This window comes from Sturnira hondurensis, unplaced genomic scaffold, assembly GCF_014824575.4.
Source record: "Sturnira hondurensis isolate 20B ecotype Veracruz unplaced genomic scaffold, ASM1482457v3 Scaffold0018728, whole genome shotgun sequence".
Lineage (NCBI taxonomy): Eukaryota > Metazoa > Chordata > Mammalia > Chiroptera > Phyllostomidae > Sturnira > Sturnira hondurensis.
This window is the reverse complement of record NW_028091359.1, coordinates 14,323,602-14,345,908: the sequence shown is the minus strand read 5'-3', so window position 1 is coordinate 14,345,908 and position 22,307 is coordinate 14,323,602. Positions and strand designations below refer to the sequence as shown.

Here is a 22,307-nt window from a genome sequence, read left to right as displayed (position 1 = left end):
ATTACATGTTTATGATTTTATAGTAAAAGATTTTATAATAAGAAAGGGGTGTTATTTCTGCCAGACCCTGTATGTTGATTTTTGAATGTTAAATTATCCTTGCATGCTTGGGATAAATCTCACTTGGTGATAATATGTTATTTGTTTTATATGTTGTTGGATTCAATTTTTCCTTCTATATACTGCTGGAGTGGATGTACTAACTCTTGCTTAGAGTTTTCACATATATGTTCCCAACGGACTGTAGTTTTCTTTTCCTGTAATATTTTTGTCTGGCTTTGGTATCAGGATAAACCCGAACTCATACAATGAGTTGGGAAGTATCTCTTTTTCAATTTGCTGGGAGAGTTTGTTCGGTACTGGTATTATTTCTTCCCTAAATGTATAGAACTTACCAGTGAAGCCATCTGGACCTGGTGTTTTCCTTGTGGGAAAGTTTTAACTACTAGTTCAATTTCTTTAATAGATACAGAGCTATTCCAGTTACTTATTTCTTCTTGTGTGAGCTTTGGTAGTTTGTGCCTTTAAAGGAATTTGTCCATTTCATCTAAGCTGTCAAGCTTATTGGCATAAAATGTTAGTATCTCGTTGTTATCTTTCTAATACCTATACAGTCTGTTACACAATGAGGGTCACATCTCATCCTGATATTGGTAATTTGTGTCTTGTGTTTCCTTGCCATCTGATGAGATGCTCATCAATTTCATTTTAGTCTCACTAATATTTGCTATTGATTTTGTTTTCTATTTCATTGATTTCAGCTTTGATCACTATTGTTTTCTTCTGATTTCTTTGGTTTAATTTGCTCATACTTTTCTAGTTTTTAAAAAATATATTTTATTGATTATGTTATTACAGTTGTCCCATTTCCCCTCTTCATTCCCCTCCAACCCGCACACCCTCTGCCTCCCATATTCTCCCCCTTTAGTTCATGTCCATGTGACTTAAGTTCTTTAGCTTTTACATTTCCCACACTATTCTTGCTGTCCCCTTGTCTATTTTCTGCCTGCCATCTATGCTACTTATTCTCTGTATCTTTTTCCCCCTCCTCCTCCCACTCCCCTATTGCTAACTCTCCATGTGATCTCCATTTCTGTGTTTCTGTTCCTGTTCTAGTTGTTTCCTTTGTTTTTATTTTACGTGTGGTTGTTAGTAATTGTGAGTTTGCTGTCATTTTAGTATACATGTTTTTTATCTTCTTTTTCTTAGATAAGTCCCTTTAACATTTCATATAATAAGGGTTTGGTGATGATGAACTCCTTTAACTCGACCTTATCTGAGAAGCACTTTATCTGTCCTTCCATTCTAAATGAAAGCTTTGCTGGATAGAGCAATCTTGGCTGTAGGTCCTTGTCTTCATGACTTGGGATACTTCTTTCCAGCCCCTTCTTGCCTATAAGGTCTCTTTTGAGAAATCAGCTGACAGTCTGTTGGGAACTCGTTTATAGGTTACTGTCTCCTTATCTCTTGCTACTTCTAGGATTCTCTCCTTCATTTTAATCTTGGCTAATGTAATTATGATGTGCCTTGGTGTGTTCCTTCTTGGGTCCAACTTCTCTGGGACTCTCTGAGCTTCCTGGACTTCCTGGAAGTCTATTTCCTTTGCCAGATTGGGAAAGGTCTCCTTTATTATTTGTTCAAGTAAGTTTTCCACTTGTTGTTTTTCCTATTCCCCTTCTGGTACCCCTATAATTTGGATGTTGGAACATTTAAAGATGTCCTGGAGGTTCCTAAGCCTCTCCTCATTTTTTTTTTTGAATTCTTTTTTTTTGATCCTGGCGAGGAAGTGGTGTTGGTGGGCCAGGGTGTTTCAAGGCGCTGGGGGTTGGGAAACCCGGGCGGGGAGGTAAAGGGCACACTATCTTCCTTTTTTCTTTTTTTATTGAACTTATTGGGGTAACGGTTTATAAAGTTATACCGTTTTCAGGTGCATAATCATATAATACATCATCCGTATATTGTACTGTGTGTTCACCAACCCAGCAAAGTCTCCTTCCATCACCATTTATGTCTCCTCTTCTACCTCCCCCCACCCTACATGGAACTCGATTATCTTTTTTTAAAATATATTTTATTGATTATACCATTACATTTGTTCTATTCCCCCCCTTCATTCCCCTCCACCTGCACAGTCCCTCCCCCACCTTTCTCCCCCCTTAGTTTATAACCACGTGTCTCAAGTTCTTTAGATTCTATATTTTCCCCACTATTCTCGCCCTCCCCCCTATCTATTTTCTACCTACCCTCTATGCTATTTTCTGTACCTTCTCCCTCTTCTCCTCCTCCCACTCCCCTGTTGCTAACCCTCCATGTGTTCTTCATTTCTATGGTTCCACTCCTGATCTAGCTGTCCTCTTGGTTTGCTTTTGTTTTAGGTGTGGTTGTTAGTAATTGTGAGTTTGCTGTCCTTTCACTGTTCATATTTTTCACCTTTTTCTTATAAGTTTCTTTCTTCTTTTTCTTTTAAGTTTTCCACCCGTGGCTATTTCCTTCCCCCTTCTGGTACCCCTATAATCCGGATGTTGGAACGTTTAAAGATGTCCTGGAGGTTCCTAAGCCTCTCCTCATTTTTTTGAATTCTAATTTCTTCATTCCTTTCTGGTTGGATGCTTCGTTCTTCCTTCTGGTCCATTCCATTGATTTGAGTCCCAGTTTCCTTTCCATCACTATTGGTTTCCTGTGCATCTCCCTTCATTTCAATCAGTTTAGCCTTCATATGTTCCTCTAATTTGTGACTATAATCAACCAGTTCTGTGAGCATCCTGATCACCAGTATTTTGAACTGTGCATCTGAGAGGCTGGCACCATCACTGGGGCCCTCGCGTTTCGTCCCACTGCACGCGAGTGTGCCACCACAGTCAGCTCTCCACCACTGGGTTCTTGGTCCGTCTCACTGTGCTTGAATGTGCGACCGAGGTCAGTCTGCCCCACACCCTGACTGGGTCCGGGCTACTTGCGTACCTAGGTCTGGGGATCTTTCCTGCCCGACCCTGCTCCGCTGCTGGCTCTGCCCTTCTTACCGTCCAGGTTGAATGGGTTTGTTGTTGTCGGACTTCTGTATAATTCAATTTTTTGTTCTTTGGCTGTATCTTTGTTCTCCAAACCTTTGTTGTATTCAAACTTGGTTGTAGGAGAAGACACAGTGTTTCCACCTATGCCTCCACCTTGGCAGAAGTCCCTTTTTTTAAAATTCTTGTTTCTTCATTCTGTTCTGGTTGAATGTTTCTTTCTTCCTCTGGTCCACTCCCATTGATTTGAGTCCCAGTTTCCTTCCCATCACTATTGGTTCCCTGTGCATTTCCCTTCATTTCACTTAGTTTAGTCTTCATCTGTTCATCTAATTTGTGATTAAAATCAACCAGTTCTGTGAGCATCCTGATCACCAGTATTTTGAACTGTGCATCTGATAGGCTGGCTATCTCTTTGTTGCTTAGAAGTATTGGCTCTGGGGCTTTGAGCTGTTTTTCTGCTTGAGCCACAATGTTTTCGCACCTGTTATGTATGAAGGGCGGAGCCTTAGGTGTCCACCAGGGTGGGGCAACTCAAGTTGCTGGGTTGTGAGGCTGTATGTAGGGGCAGCGTCAGAGAGGGAAAAAAATGGTGCTCTGCCCCCCTCTGCTGCTTCCCCCAAGCAAGCTGGGCCTTTCTTGTGCTGATTCCCGTGTGGGTGGGCTTATGTGCATTCTAGGACCCTGTAGGTTTCTCCGACAAACTTTCCTGTGAGGGTGGGAGTCTCTCCCTGTGCCTCAACACTGACAAGTGTTTTCAACCCATGTTTTGAGGCTTTATTTCTTGGCGCTAGGACCCTGGGTTGCACCATCTGTCTTGCTCCCCAGTTATCTGCACACGAATGTGGGACTGCTCCCTGGTCAGCCAGCCACCTTGCACATGGTGCCCCGTTTCTCAATCGCTGCCTTGCTTGGTCTGCCCATTGCCACCCCATGCCCAGGGTCTGCCAGCTGCTGCCTGGGTGCCGAGGGTCCGCCCGGTGCTGGCGCCCAGGGTGCCTCGTGTCACCACTTCCTGTGCCGTGACCCCTCTCCAATCTCCCGACTCCGCCCCGCCTACCAGTCTAGATGAATGTGTCAATTTTAACACCTGGGTTGTCGGACTTCCATACAGTTCAATTTTCTTTCAGTTCTGGTTGTTACTTTGTTTCTGAATTGTTGTTGTCCTTATTTTGGTTGTTTGAGGATGCACAGTGTGTCTACCTACACCTCCATCTTCGCCGGAAGATTTTATTTTTCTAGTCTTTGAGGTGGAACTGAGGTCACTAATTTGGGCTCTCTCTCCTATTCTAGGTTGCTATAAATTTCCACGTTAGCCACGTTACACAGTTTTTGGTATGTTGTGTTTTAATCTTCATTCAGTTCAAAATACTTTATATCATTCCTTTTAATTACCCCTCTCTCCCATTAGTTATTCTGAAGTGTGTTATTTAGTTTCCAATTACTTAGGGGTTTTTCCAGAGATTTTTGCTATTGATTTCTGACTTTCTTTCATTATGGCAGGCATCTTGAATCCTTTGTAGTAATTGTGACTTGTGTCATGGCCCAGAATATGGTCTACCTTGACTAACGTGTTTTTGAAAGAGGTGTATTCTGACCTTGCGATTTTAGGTAGAATGTTCTATAAATGTTAATTAGGCCAACTTAGTTGATAGTGTTGTTCAGGTCTTCTACATGCTTATGTATTTTCTGTTGATATGTTTAATTATTGAGAGGGGATATTGAAATGTCAACAGCAATTGTGAATTTGACCATTTCCCCCTTTGTTTCTATCAGTTTTTACCTCATATATTTTGAAACTCTCTTATTAGGAGCATAAACATTTTGGTTTGTTATGTTCTCTTCATGAACTGACCTATATTACTTTGTTACTTTTACTTTTTGAACAATTAATTACACTTTTAAAAGACTGATTTCAGGGAAGAACCATATATTTATCCTTGTAGCTATTATTTCTATGTTCTTTATTTACTTGTGGAGAGCTATATTTGTATCGGGTATGTTTTTATTCTTCCTGAAGGACTTCCTTTGTAACATTTCTTATACTGTGAGTCAACTGGCAATAAATTGTTTCAGCTTTTGTATATTTGAGAAGTCTTAATTCACCTTTGTTTTTGAAAGCTATTATTTCTTGGTATAGAATTATAGGTGGACTGTTTTTTCCTAGTACTTTAAAGATGTTGCTTCACTGTTTTCTCACTTTCATTGTTACTGATGAGTAATCTGCTACACCCTTATCTTTATTTCTTTATGTAATGTGTCTTTTTCCTCTGGCTGTTTTTAAGATTTTACTTTTATGATCAGTTTTGGGCAATTCAATTGGGATATAACATGGTGTAGTTTCCTGCATGATTTTTTGTGCCTAACTGCTAGAATCTGTGAAATTATAATTTTTTTCATCAAATATGAAAAATGGTCAGCCATTATTTCTGCAAATATTTTTTTGTCTTCTCCCTTTATTTGGGGACTTCATTTACATATACATTAGACTACCTAATATTGTCCCATGGTTCATTTAGGATCTATTTCTTTTTCTAAAAATTTTTTCTCTTTATTCTGTATTTTGGACAATTTCTACTGCTGTCTTCAAGTTCACTAATCTTTATTTCTACAACATCTAATATACTGCTAATTGCATACAATGTGTTTCCATGTCAAGCTGAGTTTTCACTTCTATAAGTTTAATTTTGGTCTTCTTGGATATCTTCCATGTCTATAATTGCTTGTTATAATACAGTGATAACTACTTTAATGTTGTTGTTGGCTATTTCTAAGATCTGAGGCAATTCTGGGTTGGTTGACTGACCGTTCTTCTCATACAAGTTACATTTTCCTGCTTCTTTACAGACTTGCTAATTCATGGTTGAATGCAAACAGTGTGAATTTTACCTACTGAGTGCTGGATAATTTTGTATTCCTATAAATATTCTCCAGTTTTTTTCTAGGTTGCAGTTAAGTTAATTGGAAATAATTTAATCTTTTTGGGTCTTGTTTTTAAATTCGTTAAAGGAAACCAGAACAGTGCTAAGACTAGGCCCATTACTCCCCACTATGAAAGCAAGACCTTCTGTGTACTACAGTTAATGCCCCGTGAACTATGAAGTTTTCCAGTCTCTGTGAGTGCAGGCACTGCTACCTCTGATCTTAAAAAAATGTTGTCCTCCAATAGTGTTCTAGTACACATGTACTAATCGGTATTCAGATGAACACTTAACAGGGACCCCTGCAGATCTCCAGAGCTCTCTGTTTGTGTAGCTCTCTCCTCTGTTACTTTGCCCCGCAAACTTTAACTGCACTGGTCTCCCAGGTCTCCAGGCCCCACTATGGTTCCCCTCCTCTGTGCTGTGACCTGGATATTTTCTCAAGGCAGTAAAGTGGGACAACTGTGGGGCTCACCCCATGTGTTTACTCTCTCTCATGGATACCAGTCCTTCACTGACTGGTACCCAATGTTTTAAAACTATTGTTTCATTTATTCTCTCTGTATATCTCCCCCTTGTATGCCATCTTGGCTAGAAGGGTAAATCTCCCCCTCGTACACCATCTTGGCTAGAAGTTGAAGCCTATCACTTTTTAAACTTAGAGATCTCCTTTTAAGCCTAGGACCATCACTACTTTTCTTTGATGACATTTCCCCAGAACATTTTCCCTTTCTCTCACTCCCATCTAAAGATATATTCTGATCGCTGGGCTTTAAGCCACTCTCTTCATACTCCTACAAGTTCATTATGAGCCATACATTTGTCTCCCTTAAGAGACCACAAGCTTCTTGTTGGCAGGGCTTGGCCTTTGTATCCCTGTGCCCAAGACAATGTCTGATATGTGACTGACCTCCATACTTTGTCCTTGTTTCTATGGGGCTGGCTAACCAACACTGACTTATGTCATTTTTACCATCGCAATCATTTGTAAGTGCACAGTCCAGCAGTGTTAAGCATAGTCACACTGTTACAAACAGATCTCCAGAACTCTTTCCTCTTGCAAGTAGAAATACATATTTTTAAAAATAAATGAAGTTCGTGAAGACTTTCATTCTTACATATAATCAACAGGACAGGAGAGGTCTATCTGCTCAAGGGCTTACAGCTAGCTGGTGGGAAAGGTAGGACCTGAGCCACACTCTTTCCTGTCAAACACACCTTCCTGCTAGGTCTGTTAGTTCAATGTATGTGCTGAACAGAGAAGGCCCAGAATCGCCATGCATTGGATAAGCCTCAGATGTGGAAAGCTGGAAGTCACTAATTCTGAATGGTGTAATTTAGTGAGATTGGGTGTTTAAAAAAAATCTTGGTTAGCAAGCAATATAATATCCTTTAATATATTGTTCCTTATTTTTTTCTGACAAGGAGTTCTCTGAGTCATCACATACCATAAAGCTGCTTTCCTATTCCATTTTATACCAAGTCTTTTTTTCTCCTTATATTCTCAAGTCATTTTCTTCTCATTTTCTATATTATCTCTGGGCTTGCTATCTTTGTCCTTCGGACCAGGATATAACGCTTTGCCTCATTTAGTAATGATTCCATTTTACCAAAAATGAATGCCTGGATCAAGCTGATTTTTTCCACTATGAAAGTTTTATGTGAATTTATTGGTTAGCAGTTGCTTTGTTTCTGGAAGAAAAATATTCTAAAATAATCTTTTTACTTTAAAATTTTTCTGGTTATAAAATTAATAATGACAATTATGAAAAATTTGACATTGTATACTTTTTTTGAGAAATTAAGTGGACAAAAAATCAAACATTAAATAAAAATACATTTTAAAAAAACTCATAAGTGTCACACTGGCTATTTCTTTTGGTCTCAAATATGAAGAAAAAGGAGGCTTAGAGCAATTTTTCTATGTGTCAAAAAGAAGCTAAAGGATGTAACTGCTGTTACCTTTTTCAGAAAGGCTGAAGGATGGACTTTGACTTCAGCAAAACAAACCTTTGCCCTTTACAAAGAGAAACCGAGGATTTGCACAGGGTCTGGCCAGAAATGTGTATGTGTAGAAACAACTAAGCAAAACTCACAAATTTGACTTTTGAGGCTATTTTAATGTTCTAAGCTCTAGAAAATACTATGCCCCTTGCCCTTTCAACATTCAGGGAAGAAAATAGTTCCAATTTAATTTGAAAGGATGATCTCTTCCCCTGTTCTATAGTGATAAGTTTCTTACCTGCACCAGGTGCCTCATCTGACAGAGAGAATCACAGATACTAGAGTCTTGGGGACAGAAGTGTCCTGAGAGGCTTTTCTCGGGCACATGTATGCACATGACATTTTGAACCCAAAGGCAGAACTTCACATTTATTTCATTTTGTGGTTTCTTCTCATTATTCTACTCTATCTAGGTATTTTGAATCCTGCCCTGGCCAGTGTGGCTCAGTTGGTTGGAGCATTGTTCCATAATCGTAAGGTTGCAGGTTCGACTACCTGCCACAGCACATACCTAGGTTATGGGTTCGATCCCTGGTTGGGTGCATATGAGAAGGCAACTAATCAACGCTTCTCTCTTGTATAGAAATTTCTCTTTCTTCCTCCCTCTCTCTCTAAAAGTAATGAAAAACTGTCTTTGGGTGAGGATAAAAAAAAGAGACTTTGAATACTGATTCTGTCATCTAAAATACAAATTATCCTTCCTGAGTTTGTGTTATATGCAAATTTGATAAGTATGCCTTTATGCAAGTTGTTATTTAAAAGATCATTTTATAAAGGAGTTCATCAACCCATTATTATATGAAATGTTTAAGGAACTTATTTAAGAAAAAGAAAATAAAAACTGAACAATAAAATGACAATAAATACATGTCTATCAACAAGTGAATCTAAAAACAAACTAAGCAAACAAGAACAGAGACAGAATCATGGATTCAGAGCCCATTTTGATGGTTTCCAGATGGGAGGTGGGTGTGGAGGAATGGGTGAAGAGGTGAGGGGATTAATAAGTACAAATAGGTGGTTACAGAACAGCCATGGGGCTGTAAAGTACAGTATGGGAAATGGAGCAGCCAAAGAACTTATATGCACAACCCACAGACATGAACAATGGTGGGGGGACAGCCTGAGGGAGTGAGGGGGTGGGGGGGCAAAGGGGCAAAAATTGGGACAACTGTAATAGCATAATCAATAAAACATAATTAAAAATATAAAAAGAGAAAAACAAAATCATTTAAAGGCTACTCCTCAATTTCTTTTCACTGAATTTATGTTGACTTTTGTTGCTTTTTTTCACTGCACTTAGAAATTAGGCAGTTTATTTTAGAATTTTGCTGAAATTTATGTCAAGCTCAACAAGAACTGTGGCTTTGGATATTTGTTTACATTTGCAAAACTAGCAATACCTTCACCCGTCTTCAGTGTTTTGGCACCTTTTCCATTCTCTGTGGCTGCTCAAAGATTTCTGTGACTGGTTGGGGTTCATCTCGAACGCCTTCCTGTGTCTCAGGGTGGGAGTCCCTGAAGGTCTGAACTAATAAAGTACCCAACTGCCTCCTTTTTCCTAGTTCAGCTTTACATTCCCTAATGCTCGTTTCAGTTTCAAAAGCCTGTCCTTGTTGGGTAAAATGAAAATACCTTGTGTTAATGTGATACCATGTCCTCTGAACAACGATGCTTCTCAGCCTTGTTCAACCAAGAAGCACTCTTCCTTCCTTTTTTGTTATTATTTTCTCCAAGCTTCAGCTGATTTATGACTTCAGTCTTTCTTGACAATATTTTTATAGGCAACTGCCAATTTTTATTACTGCTTTTGGTTCCCATCTCCCATCTCTTTTCCTGGTTTTCTTAAATCTGAGTGGATTGCTCTAGGTCTGGCCACACAGGTTTCCTTCACTTCCTTTCCTGTCTGTTATATTCAACTGTAGAGATTTCGTGTGTAAGGGGAATGTTCTGAGCATATTTTATTTTAGAGGGCTTAGTCATGGATCAACACTTCATATTTCCCTTGTTTTTTGAAACCTACTTGCTAAAGTCTAGAGTTTGACTACCTTAGACTTGTCTCATTTGTCATTCCAAAACCCAAAATGAAAACAGTTTTCTTCCAAGAGACTCAACAACCTATTATTTTCAGTTCAACTGTGTATTAGATTTTTTGTTTCAACCCTGAGGAAAAATTAAAATAATGCTGGGATAAAGAATTTAAAACAGAGAAACAAGACTATGTCTGTATAAGGAGAAAAAAGGAATTACTATATTTGACCTGTGGCTGGAATCAGTGTATGTGGTGGGCCCACTTCAGTTACATTCGGATTTTTGACTGTATAGGTGGCCAACTCCCTTAACCCGCCTGTGCTGTTCGAGGGTCAACTGTGTGTCACCTGTGTCTTCAGAATGATACTTAGAGGAAAGAAAAAAAATTAACCAACCGGCAGATTCTGAAGCATTTGCTTCAAAAACTCAGTTACAAAATGAGACAAAATACAACCTCATGATGTTAATTTATGAAGAAATATCTCAAATACTTACAAAGGAGTTTAACATTCTAATATTTAAAAGATGGAGACATTTGAATGTGCTACAAAGACTCCAGTAAGATTTTAGAGGCAGGCAGAATTGGCACATCAGGAGAAATACTTAATGTTGGCAATGAAATATCAATTTTAAGTTTTACCAAGGTCGAACAACATTTGCTGTGTTATTTGTTAGTAGGTACCAGTGGTGAAACCTGCTGATTTTTGCAGGACACTGGTGTATTAGGTTAAGACTCTCTGATATTCAAGGATAGAAATCCAATTCCTCCTAGCTTAAGCTAAGGCAATTTGTTATGAACTAGGACAACGCATTGATGAAAAATGATTCACCCAATTTAGCAATTTTGCATATTTAACAAAATTGCTTTTCGTTGACCCAGTTTTTCTGGGATGAATTAGCAAGGCCTATGAAAGCTGTGAACACTTAAGAGTTCTTGGGTCTTCAGACTCTTCCTCACCTTTCGTCCCATCCCTCGTGCTGCCTGAGCCCCGCTCCCTGCAGTGGGATTGGCAGCTCGGATGCAGGGGCCACACACTCTCCTGCTTTCCCTTCTCTCCTCGCTGTTCCTGCTACTTCCAGCCAAAAGGACCACCCCTTCAACTGTTGTGAAAACTGACATTGATGAACTTTGTGGAAATGCTATTACCTGCCATCTCATCTAACTGAATTGTTACAAATGTCAAAAGAAACAAATTTTTTGTAAATCAGTAAGCTTGGTAAATTGGCTGAATTAGTTGTTTGGCAAATTTGATGGAAGAATATTAAATATCAAGTGGAAAATAACTGAAAGAGAATTAGAAAATTAAGTATAATAGAAATTTCCCATAGGAAATCCTAGTCTGTGGACTTTGACAGTTGCTTTGTGTTACTGACTTGGTGTGCGAAGTGGGTTGTGCCAGTTTTGAGGAAAAGCTTGGGTGTGGATGACCTGAAATGTGGGCCGCCCGTCTGTGGCAGTGAGGCCGTAACTTCTGACACCACTACCTGGGAATGGTTACACGGACCCTTTAGTCCCTTAGAAGCACAGTTTTGTATAGAAGACATGCTTGCTAGTTCTTTGGCAGTATCTAACAAAAGGATGTCCTTAACATTTTAGGGATTTTTATTGCTAATAATTAGTTATGTAGCACATAACAACTTTTCAGTCAGTGATGAACTGCCTGAACAATGAACGGCATTAACAGCGTATAGCTGAGGTGTGTAGGAGCCTACACCGTTGGGGTTTGTGTAGTTGTACTCCATGATGTTTGCACAGTGATAAAATTGCTTAATCAGGCGTTTCTAGCTGTTGTTAAGTGGTACGTGACTGTACACATTTTGGGTAGCCAAACTAACAAACAGCGGGGAAGTTACAAAGGCAAAGGAATTTTGTTATACTTCTTACACACTTGAAGATTTTTATTTCTGGTTTTACTACTAAGAGTTGCACTCGCCTTTCTAACCCCTATCTTGCTAGTGCTTTCTCTATTCAGTTCATTCTGAGAGGCATGCAGGGGACATGGATATATTGCAATATATCAACCAGTCTCCTCAAGTTCCCATTTCCCTGAAGTGGACAGTTGTTTTGTATTCCTGAGCATCTCTAGGCTAGAAGGTATCTGTCCTTAGGCTTTGTCTCATTGGGCAGTTTTATATTTTTGTTTTTATTTTTCCCCCATAACCTCTGTGATCAAGTTCAAATTCATTGGCATGGAGTCTTACAAGCTCCTCCACCAAGCTTTTGCATATTCTGTTTCCCTTCTCTGGGGAAAACATTACCTCATTCCCAGCTGAAAAGCTCTAGACATCCTTGATGACTCAGCTGGATGATCACCTGCTCTATCAGGGCTGCCCTGACTTTCACAGGCAAAGGGAGCGGAGTTCATCCCCTGTGCTTCCATGGCTTGGCCTTCTGCCCGTTGCCCCATCGTTGCAGTATCTGGCAGGAGATACATGCCATCTTCCCCATGAGATCAAGAACGTCTGAGGGAAAGGACCAAATGGGCCATGTTTGTATCCCTCCCACCAACTGCAGTGGGTGCTCAGAGAATGTCAGCTGAATGATGGTAAGACGTGTTTTTTCCTGATAAAAGTCTTGGTTAAGTATATTATGTTCACATAAAATCCTGATTTCTTAGATAGCCAGTAAGACTTGAAATAAACACACTAAGATGACTTTTAAAAAAATCTCATTAAGTTGAAGAGTTATTTCTGACAACTTAGAAAACAATTCCAACAGATAGCACAAACCAGGGTATTATTCACTAATCATCTGGTAAACTTAGGAATACCTCACAGGAAGATCTCCATTTCAGCATATTTTGCAATGGTTAGTGATATGGGCCTTTAAAAAGTAATACAACTACTCTACATGTACAATATCTCCCTGCAGAGATGCTCACAAGATGATCAGTTTTCCAGCACTTTTGGATTTACTAACATAAAAGGCAATGATGGATATCTTATAAAGCAAGTAAGTATCTTTGATCTTCACAAAAATCCCCAGAAAAATCTTGATGGCAAGAGCACGTAAAGGTGAGGACGACAGTGGGTCCCTGCATGTCCTCCAAGCTTTGTCCAAGGGCTGCCACATCCCAAGGCAGACGGGCCTAGCGCAGAGCCGGAGAAATGGCAAGACAGTAGATGGCTCAGAGTCCACAACAGCTGTTACACCTTTGTGCTGCTTGATTTTGGTCCTAGCTTTGTTACACAGAAAGCTTTAACGACTTCTCTGTTCTTTTGTGTACAGCAGATGGGTATGAGGGCATGTGAATGGGCTAAGTTCACCCTGCAAATGTCTGCTGTTTGCAGGTGGGGCTTCCTATCTGGAAATAGGCAGGCACATTTGAACTGCAACCTGCTCAGTGTAATTAAAAACCAGTGCTTAGAATGAGTGGTGGCTCCTTCCGAGACAAGAGGTGGTGATCTTGTCCTGGTCCTGTGCAATTTTACCTGTCATTTTTCATTTCATTTCCAATCTCATCTTATTTCATTCCACCCCTCCTTTCCTCTGTATCCGAGTCCATTCTTTCCTCATCCCATCTCTCTTTGCTGGAGGTGGGGGGGGATGCTTGTTTTATACTACAGTTGGTAATAATAATTATAAAAACGTGAAGCATTAGTGGCCTGATTTAAAAAAAAATGCTACTTTTGTCACAGTGGCTCAGCAAAATGGCCACATGAGAACCTGATGTGCTCCTCTGGGTCGTTTTCTGCATCAGTTCAGGAAACCAGTGGGACTCACATCAGGCCCTAACCTTTCCCTCAGAGGACAAAGGATGTTGCTCCATTAGAGCCTGACATTCATGACTACAGAACAGAGATGAAGGTACTGCTAACTCTTCTTCCTTTACAAGGGAATCTCACTGTACCCCGGCCTGTATGTTTAAATACTTTTGATAATCTTTGAAATAGGAAAAAGGTCATTATTGCAAAGAAAAAAAAGGGAAAGAAACCAGGCACTTCAGAACTTTAGACAAAGTGCTTTCAGCACAGGGAGATTTTCTTCTAGTATATTTTAAACTACCATGTTTTACTGAACATAAGATGGCTTTTCTGCAAAATGTACCCTTATTTTATTTATTGCTAAGAAAAATAAGATGCTGCCCATTACTACTGTAAAATCCATCGATAGGTCACATCCCAATTTCAGAGATGTTAACATTTTTTACACTGTATGCTTCAAATAAATGAAACACAGTCTTACTTTTTGCTCAGTTTGTTCCTTTTTCAATCACATTATTGACTGTAAATTTCTTGTTCCCTGTCCTCCGCATCTGCCAACCTCTTTGTCATCTGCACGCCGAGAGATACTCTTAAAGTCTTCTGTCACATCAGTTCTGCTTTCTACAAGACCAACGGTTATTTCCACATTTTCAGGTTGATTTATATTCTTTAACATCTTTTCTTACTTCATGCAAACAATTGATCCATTTTATTTCTCAGCCAGCCCCTCTTTATCTCAGTCTGTCACATGATCTTTGATCTGTGTACACAGAATCTATGCTTTCCTGAGTTTTATTCAGAATACAGATGGTTTTATCAGGTGAATTTTCTGTTATTGTTATATCAATCCTTTTCAGAAATTGGCCTTTTTCTTTTAAGTCCATGGTCTGTATCTCCCCCACTGCTACTTTCTTTTTTTACAGGCCTCGTAAGTGAGGAGACACCTCCTCAGCCCTGGTGTCCTTGCCCAAAAGGGGCCCATGGCTTCCCTCAGGTTACTTCTACAGCCTGCCTGTCTCTGGGTAGAATCGTGCCCCAGCTTTTAGCCGGGAGAGCTGGCTCATGTGCACAGCCTCTCACTGTGTTTGAAGTCTTCTTCTTACCATTAAGCTGATCATCTGACAGAAGTCCCTACCTCTTGCTCCTTATCAGGTTAATGACAAGGAGAGTATGGAATTATTTCCAGTTCTTTAGTTGTTAAAAAAAGTAAATGAAAAAATGCAACCCCCAGCATACAACATACCCATGGCTCTTCAAGTCCATAGCTCTTTAAAGTGGCTGATTTAGTATCTTAAAAACACCTCTCCACTTCCGCCCTCAGATGTATCACATTGCTTAGAGCTATAACCCTGGAATCAATACAAGAAGAGGTATCATAGAGGGAAGGAATTTGTAAAAGAGTTCTTCTTTTCTCTCATGCAGAAAGAGGACCAAGTCACTATCTTTCGGTGGGCAAAATGCACATCATCAGTAGGGAAGAGCTAGAAGCATTCTGTGGCCAGCGGGCCCCATCAGCTGGCTTCTACCATGTGTGCTCAATGATTATCTGCTGGGATCCTTCCGAATTCTAGGTATTGATCTGAACACTATGGAAACTACAGTGAACAACAGAAATACAGCCTGGGCTAACACGGTGCTTATATTCCAGTTGGAATATCTATGACAAAGAAACATGCAAGCAAAGGCACAGTGGCAGATGGAGATGACAGCCATGTGGAAAACTGAGCAGAGCAGGGGGGCAGGGAGTCCCCTATAGGATGTTTAGGGCAGGCCAGGTGAGGCGACATGTGAGCAGAGGTGAAGGACAACCCTCTCAGTGGACCTCTGGTTGGATAACGTTTCTGGTTTCCAGCAGTATGGCAAGTTGGGATTTCTTTCTGTGTTTCACGTATATCTCTACTGGAAGGCAGAGGAGGGTGAAATGCTGTCACCATAAATCAGATGCCTTCATTAATTACAATTTTAAAAAATCCTCAGTCAAGGATATTTTTAGTGATTTTAGAGAGAGAGGAAGGGAGAGAGAAGACAGAGAAAGAAAAACATCGATGTGAGAGAGAAACATCGATCACTTATTTCCTAAATGCACCCCAACTAGAGACTGAACCTACAACCTATGCATGTGCCCTGACTGGGAATGGAATTGGCAACCTTTTGGTGCTGGGATGATGCTCCAACCAAATGAACCACCCAGCCAGGGCAATAATTATAATTTTAAATGGCCCAAGTACCCCATTAAGGAGATGGGTCATAATTTAATTAACTAAACCCTTATTTATAATTGGCTATCTACATTATTTTCAGCTAACTTTACTTACTTATACTTATATCTTTACTTACTTATCTTTACTTTACTTATATATTTTTAGTTGGAATTTAAACTACTGTGATTAGTAACCAGGCATTCAAAGAAAGCAGTTTGGAAACACAGATCACGGGCCATGAAAACAGGTGCTCGGGGTCAGGGACAGAGGAGCAGGGGAGCCACACTGCAGCAGCGGGAAGGCAGCAGTGCTGGGCAGTGGGGGTCGGGGCAGAGCCTTTGGGAGGTGCCTCCCTCCCTCCTCTGCCTCCTCTACTTCTGGTGTGGAGGCCTCATCTTCCATGACCTCTGTGTTCTCCCGGCTACAACCGAAGGCCTGCTTATTGATCTGCGTCTACCCGTGGTTTGAAGTGTGATTTAGTAAGCACACAAGCAAAATATAGCAGAGAAACAGGTGAAGTATTCATTTAAACCCCATAATGGCGCTCCTTTAATAAAGCAGATATTCAGGATACTACTTATGAAAAACAAGAAGCAGATGGCACTGACTTCTGGCCTTCCCCCAAAGAAATAGAACGGGAAAAATAAGTTCCTATGCCTGAGGTTGGGGTTATACCAAGGTTTCCAGCATCCAGACAGGCAAGTGCCTGGACAGCTGCTCAGGGCAGATGGGTCCTTTGACAGCTGAATATCACAGAGTTTCTGGTGACTCTGTAGTTAGGGGAGCCCATGTCAGACCATCTGTTTGCTAGTGGGCAGAAAAGCTCACTACCAGCAGGTAGTCACTGCTGAGGATGAGATACAAAAGTCAAGTCAGCCATTTCCAGAACCTCTGCAGAGCAAACTGGCCTGGCAATCTACAGGCACAGCCCTGGCTGGTATGGCTCAGTGGACTGAGTGCTGGTCAGTGGACCGCAAGGTCAATTCCCAGTCAGGGCACCTGCCTGGGTTGTAGGCCATGTCCCTAGTTGGGGGCACATTGAGAGGCAACCAATCGATGTTTCCCTTGCACATTGATGTTTTTTCCCCTCTCTTTCTCTCTCCCTACCCCTCTCTCTAAAAAAGAAAATAAAAGCTTTAATTTTAAAAAAAGCCACTGGCACAGCCACCCCAGGAAAGGAACCTACTTTAGGTTCTTGTGCGTATACAGTGGGACCATCATACAGAACAATGATATTCTAAGAGTTTTTTTTATCTGGCTTTCTTTCAAGGCATCCAAATGCCATGAGACAGATCCTTCACTAAGAAAGCTCTTTTGTTCTTTTCTACTTTTCTAAACAGGAAAGGAAAAGAACCATGCATTTAAAGCCATCTATAATACGCCTAAAAAAGAGATGCCATTTGTTTATTGTGAAAATGAAAAAAACTTTAGATAAGTAACATATACTTTTTGCAAAACACGGTGAAAGATAAATAAATCTGCCTCCCACCTCTTTCTCCCAGTCCCCCAACTCCCCCTCCCTCTCCAGAGACATTGTTACCCATTTCCTGTATATTTTTCCTCAAATAGCCTGTGATATACACAACCATATGTGTGCATATTTATATAAATTTTTATGTATTTGTACAAGTATACACACATGTATGTAAATACACACACATGCATGTAAATATATATATCCTCGTGGTTATAGTTAAAGTGAACAAAGGCACGTTGAAGGCCCTGAGAAGAACTGAAGTACAGAAACCTGTGTCACTTTGTTAATGAACCCTCCAGGTGCCTGACTCGGGGGCCGCCCTCCCTCCTTTGGTGGGACTTCTGCTCTGTGGGGAACAGCCAGGACTCACTCCTGCAGCCACAGTGCGTGTGCTTGGATGGTATGTGTTCAGGTGGGTCTGTGCTTGAGCTGTTTTTTAATGTAAAGTTTGTTCCATTTTTTTTTAATTCACCTGCCTCTCCTATTTTCTTTGCTCCTTATTTTCATACTGCCTGTGTACAGTTCTCTTGCTGTTTTCTTATTTGCTTTGAGTGGGGGCAGCGGTTGGTTGAATGAAGTTCAGCCAGTGAGGAGGTGAGGTTATCATCTAGGGCTGTCCTACAGTTTCAATTCAGGTTGTGACTTCACCTCATTCTCTCCTTAAACTGCCTGAGGCCGCTTCTTCTCTCACCCTCCACACCTGAGGCCTGACTTAGAAGTTTCCTTAGGCCACAGGTGCTCTGGGTGGTGGCGGCCTCATAACCATTTCTGATCAACTGATTTTAATCAGCAGCTGCGGGTTTGCCTCTTGTTTGTCCCTACTCCTATTTTCCTGAAGGTTTAGTCTTCATTTTGTTCCCATGCTTAATGAATACTTAATGAGGAAAAGTATTAAATTTTATCAAATAGTATTTTTGTCTTCTTTTAAGGACTATTTATATAGTGAAGCCACTGTGGAAAGCAGTATGGAGGTTCCTCAAAAAATAAAAAATAGAACTGCCTTATGACCCAGTGATTCCACTACTGAGAATTTATCCAAAGAAACTCAAAACACTAATTCAAAAGAATATAAAAACCCTTATGTTCATTGCAGCATTATTTACAATAGCCTAGACTTAGAAGCAGCCGTGTCCATCATTAGATGAGAGGATAAAACAACTATGGGACATTTACACAGTGGAATACCACTTGGCTATAAAAAAGAGGAAAAGTTCACCCCTGTGACAGCATGGGGGCACCTGGAGAACATCATGCTAAGTGAAATAAGCCAGACAGAGTAAGACAAATACCACATGATTTCACTCATATGTGGAATCAAATGAACAAACTGAACTAACAAGCAAAACAGAGACAGACTCATAGATAGAGAGCAGGCTGGCAGCTCTGGACAGGTGAAAGGATTGTGCAAAAAAGGAAAAAATAAGAGAAAGTACTCATGGACATGGACAACAGTGTGGTGACTTGGCGAGGTATGGGATGGGTAAAGGTGGAAGAGGGTATAGGAAGATAAACGGTGATAGAAAAAACACTTATATTTGAGTAGATTAACAGACCTTTCTAATGGTTAGCCATCCTTGTATTCTTCTGGTCCAGCCTCATTGGCCACGATGCATTCATTATTCTTTTAAAAAAAACTCTTGGATCCAATGTTGGAGCATTTTATTTAGGATTTTAAAAGTCTGTGCACTAACATGAGACTGGACTATAATTTTCTTTTCTCATAGTACCCGTTCCTGTTTTGGAGATAGTGTTGTGTTGGCCTGGGATGAGATACTCTCACAATTTTTACATCTCCCTCTTCTCTCTGAAGCTTGGCAGGAACTTCACTTATACACTTGAAGTCCTAATCCTTTTTCTTTATAGTTTTTCAGGCAATGACTCCTGTTCACATCTAGTTTATCAACATATGCTTTGTTATTTTGAGTCCTTTCCTCTCAACTTCTAACTACGGAACTCAGAATGTACTTGAAGAAAATTATTTGGAAGATAAAGAACTGATCCAGGCTTAAATCCCTCTCACCTTTGGATTTCCATAATTAACCCACGGATAAATACGATTATGTGCAACCTCATTATGCTTGTAAAACACAATCTGTTTCTCAAAGTCATGCCAATGATATGAAACTTAACAATAAAGGAAAATAGCTAGAAAAAGAAAATCAAATTAACCTTTCCTCAAGAAGTCAATACAAGCTGATGACTATAGCTCTAAGTCAAAAATCCAAGCCTCAATTTTCTGGGGGCAGGAAGAAGGGGTTTTTATCTCTTACTGGTACTTGACCTCTTAATTCATAGGACAGGGATATCAAGAATAAAGTATTTAAAAAATCTAAAAAAGATAGCCTTCTGCTCTTTATTCCACTTATAAATTTTAAAGACATTTAAAAATCTTACATATACAGGTGTGAATATGCAAAACACAGAGTTAATTCTTGTATTATTCCTTATTAGTTGCTGTATCATTTCCCATATGAACAACTGTGAACCTACTTGGGCCCCACCCTATACTGAAGGTTTGAGGGAGTGAACTGGAGACATCCCTGGAAATGCATACACTGGGGAAAGAGGGCAGTGCTGGATTCTGGGGTCAGACTCACCCCCCCACCCCCATGCAGAGGCATTTCACAGGGGCTGGACTTTGTTAAATAAGATCCAGATCGATAAAAAACCATACTTCAACTTCCCAGGCAAACTATTTATTAGTACAGGCATCAAAATTAAAACCCCTTTAATTGTCCATATTTTGCCATAACTAAATATCAGGAGGAAAATGCTGTAAGGCTGCTAACTTGGGTTATACATTTAATTGTAGAGATGCCTCTGCCCTGTATCTCTCTTCCAGTCTCAGCTCTTCAGTATTTCTCTTAGCTTTATAATTATTTGGCAGATGAAAGGGAATTTTTCAAAGGCCCATATGTTTATTATTATTTTTTGGTAATTCCTTACTCAGATTCTTACTTTTTCCACCAGATGATCATTAAATGTTATTTTATTTATAGCATTTAAAAGCATTTAGCTACATAGGATATTTAAAGGTCTGTTTTGATCTGGAATATGAAGTTTAATAACATAAAATAAATAGTCTGTGCAGCATACTTCTAAAGTTATACTCCATACATTTATCAGCAAAGATGAACATAGTAGAATTAGACATGTGGACATCTGATTGTGCATATGCCTTTGCTTAGATAAGGAAGTGATGTCTAAACCTAAAGAATAAGCAATACTAATAAGGAATACTTGGTTACGCCTGGTAACTTAGTAAATGTCTTTTAGAAGAAAAGGAACTGGACATCGTGCTCACTGCCCAGTCACTGAGTTCCTGGCGGCAGGGTGAGGCAGGTAGAGACAGTCTGCCGCAATGGGAAGAAGTCAAAGAAGCACCCTGCCCTAAACGCTCCATGACCTACTGTGGGAAGAAAAAGCCCACCTCAAAATGACTCCAACAAATAATCAGACAGCAGCCCTCCCCTGCTTAAAATTACCCACTCACTGGTCTCCATCACCCTCAGGACTTGCTCTCTGCTTATATTTCTCACACCATTCATTGCTCACGGTGCACACATACACACCTAATGATACCTCAGGTATCATTAGGATACTGATGATATCCCAGGTATCATCACTGTTTCCCAGGAAGTTCTCAGAACACGCCACACTCAAGCACAACGCGTGTTTCTGTAGAGGTTAATGCCTCTCTCGAGAGCCCCTTTAGCTGCCACGGACCCCCACGTCACTCTAAACCTACCCTCTAGCTGGTTCACAGTCACAGCAGACGTGCTCACTGATTATATTAGGGGTAAACGAGATGCTGTGACAAAAAGAAATTTTTCTATATTTTTGATTTAATTACATTTGGATGGGCAGGGAAGAAACTGCCATTAGCAAAATCTCTCATTATTGGTTCAGCAGGAGGTTGGAAAGGCAGACGATCCTTCCTAATCTCAAAACTAAGCCTGGAGGCCAATTTTGCCTTCTGTGAAACAGATGATTTATTTACATTGTCCTTATGAAGGAAAATTAACTCAATACACTAAAACTTGCACAAAAACAGGTTCAGTGAGAATTATGACGAAAGACTTCGTATGTTTAAACCTTGTCTTAGTTACAAAAATCAAACATTACCTCTTGAAATGATTCACCAGGACTCCAACAAGCTCTCCAATCCGGTTCTCGTGGGTGGGCTGCTTGCTGAAGAGGCATACCACGAGGTCTTTGTTGTCTTTGGTGTGGAACACAACCAGTTGGTCCTTCCCGTTGGAGACACTCAGACCGGTCAACTGCACAGGACACAGCATGGAAAACTATCAGGCTGGTGCTCAGTGGAACACATTTAAAAAGACTTCTTATAATTTAATAAGACATTTTTCTCAGTATTCTTGATGATTTCTTTTTTTTTTAAAGATTTTATTTATTTTTCTTAGAGGGAAGGGAAGGAAAGAGAGAGAGAGAAATATCAATGTATGGTTGCCTCTCATTAGTCCCCTGCTGGGAACCGGGAACTGGCCTGCAACCCAGGCATGTGTCCTGACTGGGAATCGAACCGCGATCGTGTGGTTCGCAGGCCTGCGCTCAATCCACTGAGCTATACCAGCCAGGGCTCATTTTTCATTAAGTTCCATAGAACAAGTAGATGGAAGGAAATAATAAAGAATAAAAGTTAATGAAATTGAAAACAGAAAAAAAAACAACAGAAAAGAATCAATGAAGCATAGAGCTGAGTCTTTCAAAAGGTCAANGGCCTGCGCTCAATCCACTGAGCTATACCAGCCAGGGCTCATTTTTTATTAAGTTCCATAGAACAAGTAGATGGAAGGAAATAATAAAGAATAAAAGTTAATGAAATTGAAAACAGAAAAAAAACAACAGAAAAGAATCAATGAAGCATAGAGCTGAGTCTTTCAAAAGGTCAATAAAATTGTTACAACTCTAGTCTGAAAGCATGAAAGAGAGAAGATAT

The 22,307-nt window shown here is 40.1% G+C and overlaps 1 protein-coding gene across 2 annotated transcripts in view; it reads right to left on the bottom strand.

Annotated features, from left to right (window-relative positions):
* Positions 1-22,307, bottom strand: part of MYO1D (myosin ID) — a 327,535-nt gene that overhangs the window by 84,184 nt on the left and 221,044 nt on the right. Inside the window, exons 21-23 of one of the 2 annotated variants that reach the window (XM_037070300.1) lie at positions 21,473-21,627; positions 20,837-20,839; positions 13,097-13,265 (exon numbers count right to left, since the gene is read on the bottom strand). In XM_037070300.1, the coding sequence (XP_036926195.1) occupies positions 13,112-13,265; positions 20,837-20,839; positions 21,473-21,627 (312 nt within the window). In that variant the 3' untranslated portion in view covers positions 13,097-13,111. Of the gene's footprint in view, positions 1-13,096; positions 13,266-20,836; positions 20,840-21,472; positions 21,628-22,307 lie in introns of those variants that run through there. The other variant, XM_037070299.1, reaches the window with a different exon arrangement.